This window comes from Fukomys damarensis, unplaced genomic scaffold (assembly GCF_012274545.1).
Source record: "Fukomys damarensis isolate Sample0158 unplaced genomic scaffold, DMR_v1.0_HiC HiC_scaffold_9, whole genome shotgun sequence".
Taxonomy (NCBI): Eukaryota; Metazoa; Chordata; class Mammalia; order Rodentia; family Bathyergidae; genus Fukomys; species Fukomys damarensis.
In genome coordinates this window covers 10,643,224-10,650,453 of record NW_022900921.1, presented here as the reverse complement: position 1 = coordinate 10,650,453, position 7,230 = coordinate 10,643,224, and the positions used below count along the sequence as shown (strand labels likewise).

The 7,230-nt window shown below is 45.6% G+C and overlaps 1 protein-coding gene across 4 annotated transcripts in view; it reads right to left on the bottom strand.

Annotated features, from left to right (window-relative positions):
- Cyfip2 (cytoplasmic FMR1 interacting protein 2) overlaps positions 1-7,230 on the bottom strand; it is a 122,139-nt gene that overhangs the window by 100,638 nt on the left and 14,271 nt on the right. For all 4 annotated transcript variants that reach the window (XM_033761601.1, XM_019207259.2, XM_033761602.1 and 1 more), the window contains 2 exons: positions 2,740-2,879; positions 1,176-1,265 (listed from right to left, as the gene is read on the bottom strand). In XM_033761601.1, coding sequence (XP_033617492.1) covers positions 1,176-1,265; positions 2,740-2,879 — 230 coding nt within the window. Of the gene's footprint in view, positions 1-1,175; positions 1,266-2,739; positions 2,880-7,230 lie in introns of those variants that run through there.

The following is a 7,230-nucleotide window of genomic DNA, read 5'->3' as shown; positions in this document are numbered from 1 at the left end:
TTTTTTTTTTTTTTTTTGAGACAGGATCTCACTATGTAGTTGAGATTGACCTGGAAGTCACTGTGCAGCCCAGGCTGGTCTCGAACTCACAGCGATCCTCCTGCCTCAGCCTCCCGAGGGCTGCGATTACAGGCATGCGCCACCATGCCCGGCTCCAACCACATAAATTTTAAAGTGCAGGACATACTTTATTACTCTCTTATGGGTCACCACTTCCTTCATCAAACTTTCTCTGGCCCTCTGAAAGCCCCTTCAGAAACACAAAACTTGAAACTTCTACCATGACATTGACTCTCTGTGTAGGTTTACTTGGCTCAAAGACGAGTCCAGAGCGTGGGATTTGCCCTGGGTTTAGATCTGTCACTTATCGGCAGGACGACCCTGAGTAAGTTTCTTCACTTATCTGGGGCTTCGGTTGTCCCCATCTGTAAAATGGACATCATAATAAAGTCTCTCACAGGATTTATGTGAGGAATACATAAGACATGATCCGAAAATATGATCTACACAGAACGGGTGTTTAGCAAGTGATGAGCACATCTATTTCCCAATTGACTCTCTGGGAACTGGGACTTACTTGCTCCTATCATCTCTGGGCACCTCCTCCCCACTGACCCTGTCCTGTCCCAGTCTAGGTACACACTGGTGACCTGAGCGAGTCGGGTTTCCTAAGAGAAAGTCACAGCATACACACAACACAGAGAAGAGACTGTGGAGCCACAGGCAGAGCCTTGGGATGAAGCCCCTGAGGGAAGGGCAGGGTCACTCCCTCCAGGGTCAGGTCCTAAGAAAGAGAAGCTGGCTCCACCTGCCATCATAACCACGAGTAAACAACTCTGTCTTCTAAAGTCAAGGCCACAGTGTCTCTTCTTTGAGGAACACTTTGCTTTTTTAAGAGATAAAAATTCCACTACAGTGCTCAGTAATCTATGAAGTATAAGACGAGGCAGGATCCCTGTTAACCCCAAAAGCTATAGAAGCTTGGGGAAGTGAGGAATAGGAATTAAAATGGGCTGACACTGAACAGGATTTGCAAAGCTGGAAGCTAATGGCATGCAGCAGCCCAAGGCACAGAGGTGGTAGAGCAGGGCTGACTGGAATTCATGCCCCCGGTGTGAGATGTCCTCAACCCCTCCTGTCCCAGGGGAGCACGTGTGCGCTTGCACCAGACTTACCATGCTGGAGTGGACCGTCGCCTGCTCAATGTACCTTGCAATGCCCGTGACAAATGCATTCCTGTCTTCAAAGTTTGTGTCAAAGTTAGCCTAGAAAGAGAGAACACTGCTTGTTGCAAAACAGGTTCAGAGTGGCTGGGTGTCCTGGAAGCAAATCCCTGCCAACAAACACCACAAGCTCTCAATGCAAACATACAGCAGCTCGGCCCTCATCTCAATCACAGTGGGCAGCAGGCTGAGGACAGGGTCGCCCCAACAGTCAGGTTTGTTCAACTGCGTCCCGGAAGTCAATGCTTACAGCCACAAGTCCACAGCTGCTCAAAGTTACAATGTTCATCACTCTGATCCAGCCATTCAGACAGATATGCACATATAAGGGCCATCCTTACATCACTTTTACGATTGAAAACACTGCAAACAAGTATCCGTCGAGAGCCAAAAAATGACTAAGAGTACGTACATCCAGGCAGGGATGTAGCTCAGTGGTACCGTGCTTGCCTCACAAGCACAAGGTCCTGAGTTTGATCTCCGGTACCAAAAAAATAAAACACAAAGTTTAGGCAGGAGTATACCTGTACAATGATCTTACAAGCACCAAGGGGCGATTAAATATAATGTGGAATTATTATAGTATTGTCATAGAAAAATACTGGTGATTCATTTTAAGAAAAAGCCAAGTCACACAGCAACATATATAGCAGGGATCCTTTTTGGTAAAAAGGAAAAAAAAAAATATGTATATATATATATTTGGTAAAAAGGCATGTATGTATTTACAGAGAAGGGGGCATGGTTACAGGAAAATTTTTGTTATATAGTACTTTTCTGTACTGTTTTCAGTATTAAAAAATATATAATTAAAATTTTAATCTGGGTAAGATGTGCATAAATCAAATCTATAAATAGAAGCTCAAGCAGGAGCTGAATATTTTTATTTAGTCACAGTTCGCAGTCCAAGGACTATCAAAAGGCCAGGTTCAGCATGAATTTTCAGGGAGCATCTTCTTTCTCATCGCAACATCTAGTCCGGCTGCCCCAGATGAGGGGCTCTGCAGGCGATGCTGAGGCTGAGGCTCCAGCTCCGCCAGGGCCCGTCTGCCCTCTACGCCCGCCAGGGTCACGGTTTTGTATGAGCCCACGTGTTTATCAGGAGATCTGCTCTCAGGCAAAGCTAACAACTGTGACTCACTTCCCTGAGCCCTAGCTGCTATGCAGAATCCTAGGGCTCCACTCACATACAGGAAGGAAAAGTAATTACCCAGGCAGGCTCTAGGGGTTTCTAAATTGCAATATTTAACTTGAAAGGTCAGAGCTGCCAAAGCAAGGTTGGTGCCACAAAAACAGCTGGGAAGGTATCTGGGGTCAGAACGATCCATGAGCCCCCGCTGGGGGAAGTAAACAATCCTGGTGGACATTTCTCCACTCATCTCCTCCTTCACCTGGGCTCCTTAAGGGCACAGGGGACCCAATCAGCTCTCAACCCTACACCTTTGAGCTGCAGCCCCACCCCAGCCCACAGGGCTCTGATCTCAGGCATCCCCGGGTGCTCTGCTGTCTCCAGCACCTGGTACATGATGGAAGATGGCGGAGGCTCGATGCATGGCTGCTGGTCAGGGAGCGGCAGCTCCTCCAGCAGGTCCACGTTGGACAGGGCATCTTCCAGGGTCACGTGGGTAGTCATGGCTGCGGGTTCCCGGTTCTGCACTGAGAAGATAAGGACAAGGAAGGATTTCAGGGACCTACAGACATTTCTTTGGCCCTCACCCCATTCAGGCTCCTCCTGGAGCACAAAGGGGAATAGGACACACGGCAGCCCCTTCCTCTTCACACTTTGTCACAAGGTCCCTTCAACCTGTACCTTTGATGGCTGAGGATCTCTACAGTTTCCAAAGGGCTCTGTGTCCATTACCTTGGTTACCCTTCACCACTACCCTCTCTGACCAACATGGAGGTTGGATTCTGGCCACATAACTGATGTGGACACAAATGATGAAGTTGTTTCTTCTAACCATGTGACCAAGGGTGAAAGGACCTCAATCAACACTGGACACTAGGGTTATAGTTCTCCACCTTCTGTTCTTCACACAAATATTTATCAGTTCCACTCTCAAATGATTACACAGCATAAATATCCATGATTGCAAAAGCCAGAGCCTCAGTTTTATAGGCTAATTAAGCTGGGACTAAAAGAATTCAACTCCTAAGAATCAACTTCGTCTGAAAAAAACTGGAAGGGTCAAGACAGCTTCCTCAGACTGGATTTGTTTTACGAACCACACAAATCTAATCAGCCCTCAATGGGTATTTTTGTATCCTGGACCACGGCAAGCGCAGCTGCTTGCATGGTAACTTTGCCAGGCACTGGGGCTGAAAGGATCTGAACACAGCAATTAACCAACTCAAGCTAACTGCTATTTTAAGAATTCAGCACCCAGCAAACAGAATCTTCTTTTTTTCCCCAAACATGTGAAGCAACAATTAAAAACTGACAGTGCATGCTTTAGGTTATAAATTAGGTTGCCACGAACTTCCTCCAAAAGTAATATTCCAGAAGTTATATACCTTGATTACAATGTAATGAAATTAGACATCAGTAATACAAATTATAGCAAAAAATAAACCCACCCCTTTGAAATTTATAAAACATGCAGAGCAGATGGACGTGGCAGCGCATGGCTGTAATGGCAGCACTCTGGGCAGCTGAGGCAGGAGAATCAAACATTCAAGCTCAGCCTGGGCAACTCTGCAACTTTCTGAAAGCTGTCACAAAATACAAGGGCTGGGGAGGTAGCTCAGAGCCAAGGCCTTGGGTTTAATTCCCAAGAAATCAAACAAACAAGCACAAACTACACAAACGTTATTCACAGCTACAGAGGAATTTAAACCAAAATGATAAAACATTTAGAATCGAAAGACAGCACTAATAAACGTTTTAAATGCACTTAGTAGAAAATTTAAAAACTAGAATTCAGTGAGCTGAAGGTTCCAGTTAAAAATCTAAAGAGAGAAAAACCAAAATAAAGAAATGAGAACAGAGCTGGGGATTTAGCTCAGTGGTTCCACTGCCTGCCTTGCAAGCGCAAAGTCCCAATTCGATCCCCAGTACAAAAAACCAAAAAAGAAATGAGAACAGAGGGATTGCTCTTACAAGAGCAGAAAAAAAGAAACAAACAAACAAAAAACCCCAAAAAACAGTACAGGGGAACAACAACAAAAAGCTCAACTGAATTTTACGGAAAGATTAATAACATAAGGAGGACACTGCATTAGGGTCCATCTCCCCGAGTCCCTTCCGTGGCAGGGAGGTGTAGCTCAGGCTTAAGGGCTTAAGGGCTCAAGGGAACATCTCATGAACATCTCTATCTCTGACTGTGCCCTCCCTGCACGTCAAGAGAGGTGGTGTCGGACAGCAGGGGACACAAGGACCCCTGACAAGCAAACTTGGTCTGGGAGCTATAAGGAGCCAAGAAAGCTGCAGGGGAACGTGCCCAACGTCGTACTCTCTCTCCCTTCTTATTTCCTGTGGGGCCAAGGTCAGGGGGGTAACCTGAGGCGGGGCACACCAGCTGCACAGCAGTCAGCCACCAGCTCAGATTCACACTTCCCTGCGTTCCCTCACACCCACCTGCCTGGTGTGCGCTGTGGCAACCGCACAGGCCAGGCCACTGCAGAAACCTGGCCTCCGCTGGTGGTTTCAGGCTCTCTCCATACCTAAGTCCCCTCCCTCTTCTCCCCTCGATCCCCACAACCCTAAGAATTGTGGTCAGGGCGGCAGCAACACCACTGCGAACCATGAAAGAGGCTCTTCTTTCTCATATTACTATCAAGTCCACTTTCAGGAGCCCCAATAATTCTCTTCAGGCAAATCATAATAATAATACTACTTATTTCTCCTTAGGCCTTATTCTGTGTCAAACACTGTGGGATGCATTCAACTATTTTAATCTCACATCAACCCTATAAAGATAAGAAATATGACTACTCTCATTTACAATTCAGCAAACAGAAGTTCAGAATGTATTTCACAAGGTCCAAGGGCTGGCAAGCGGGGAGGAGGCTGGAACCCCTGGTTGCCTTGCTCCTTTCCTGGTCATCTGCATTGCCATGCTCTTCCTCCAAAGCACTTGGACTCACACTGTGAGCTTCTGCTTAACATCTGAGAGTTTTGTCTCAGGTCCAGCTCCGTACTAGGTATACATCAGCGGCTCTTAGCCAGAGCTGCTTAATAATACAATGCCTGAGCTTCATGCTGAGGAGCAGCAAGACTACTCTTTGCAAAAAGATCCTACTTCCTTTGCAGTAGAGAAATTAAACAGATTAAAATTAAATGGAGATGCCACTCCTTGCTGATCAGACTGGCAAAAATCCAAAGGTCTGACTGCATGCATCATCGGCAAGGCTTCAAAGAATCAAGCCCTCTGGTGGTTTATCGGTGGGGCTGTAAAACGGCACAGGCCCCAGGAAGGGAATCTGGCACTATGCGATGACGTTTCATAAGCATTCTACCCTCTGACCAGCAATCCCTCCTCCAGGTTATCACGACACTAGCAAAAATGCAAAAAGATATCTGACGTCTGACGATGGCAGCACTGTGTGCAACCCTGAGAAACTACAAAGGCCGGTGCCCAGAGGTGCAGGCCTCTGCTGTGACGGCAAAAAGCAAATGGGGCGCCCCCCACGCCCCACGGGGCCCTCCAGACTGCAGTCTTACAGCACACACTCGCTTACATAAGAGAGAAGGCAGCGGAATGCATCTCCTATTTAGAAACTGAACTCCCAGGTGTAGCAGAGCCCCTGCAATCCCAGCTCCGGGAGGGGAGGGGGAGACGGGGGACAGGGGGCAGGGTAAGGGCAAGGGGAAAGGGAAAGGAAAAGGAAGAAAGAAAAGACAGCAGCCCAAACAAAGGAAGGACAGGCCAGTTTAAAGTTGACTTTTAAAGTTTTAAAAGTCAGTTACCTATCATTAAGGAGGGAAATTGTTTAAAAAGGACAAGGAAACAGGCTGGAATTCCCTGACTGTACTTCATTTCATAAATTTGACTTTGAAATGGTGAAAATGTTTTCTATCATTATAAAATACTACTTAAATTACATACAAAAAGTAAAATGAAATAAACGAAAGAAATGAATATATTAGTTGTTTGTATAACCACAGAAAAAGGAAGTATTCCAAGTGATTTTACAATTCATTTAAGTGATGGTAGATTCCTGGTGGGTCACATCTTAAGAACAAAAATAGCTGTGAAATAAAATTTGCTGTTTTCAATAATGTATCGATGCGTCACTGTAAACAGAATGTCTGGAGGCACTGTGGGGTAAATGAAACGTAGTTATGAAATGTATTCTATCGTGGAGAACTGGCGCTCCTGACAGGGCAGAGGGGAGACAGATATATAAGACTGAAGAAAACCTAACCTATCTAGGAATGGTAGAACACCCCGTAAACTCAGCTCTCTGGGAGGCTGAGGCAGGAAGACTGCAAGTGTAAGCCCAGTGTGAGCAACTCTATGAGATCCCATCTCAAAAAAAGAATTTAAAAAAGGTGGGGGCTGGGGCCTCGCTCAGTGCAGAGGCCTTGGGCTCAATCCCCAGGACCAGAAAAACAAAATAAAAAGCAACCGATATAGACAGCTCCCAATTTAGGAGAGTTTAATTAGTATCTTGCCTTGCAGTGGTACAAAAACAACAGGCACTCTGTAGAAACCATGCTTCAAATTTTGATCTTTTCCTGGGCTTATGGCGGGTTTACTAGGACATAATCCCATTCTAAATCAAGGAGCATCTGAAGTCCTGAATAGGAACTTGAAATATCTGTAAAAATGTATAATGTTTTATTTTTAAATTCGTACATACACATATGTATCTATGAGTGCAAACACATATACGTAGGTTCATGTCAGTGCACTTATATACACATACAAATAGGTGTGTTTTTGTCCACTGAAAAGCAGGGACCAACCCGTGAGCAGATTGTGCTCTGCAATTTCCTCCAACAAGAATCAGCGCGCCTTGAATCCAGGGCAAGGGCAAAAAAAAAAAAAAAAAAAAAAAAAAA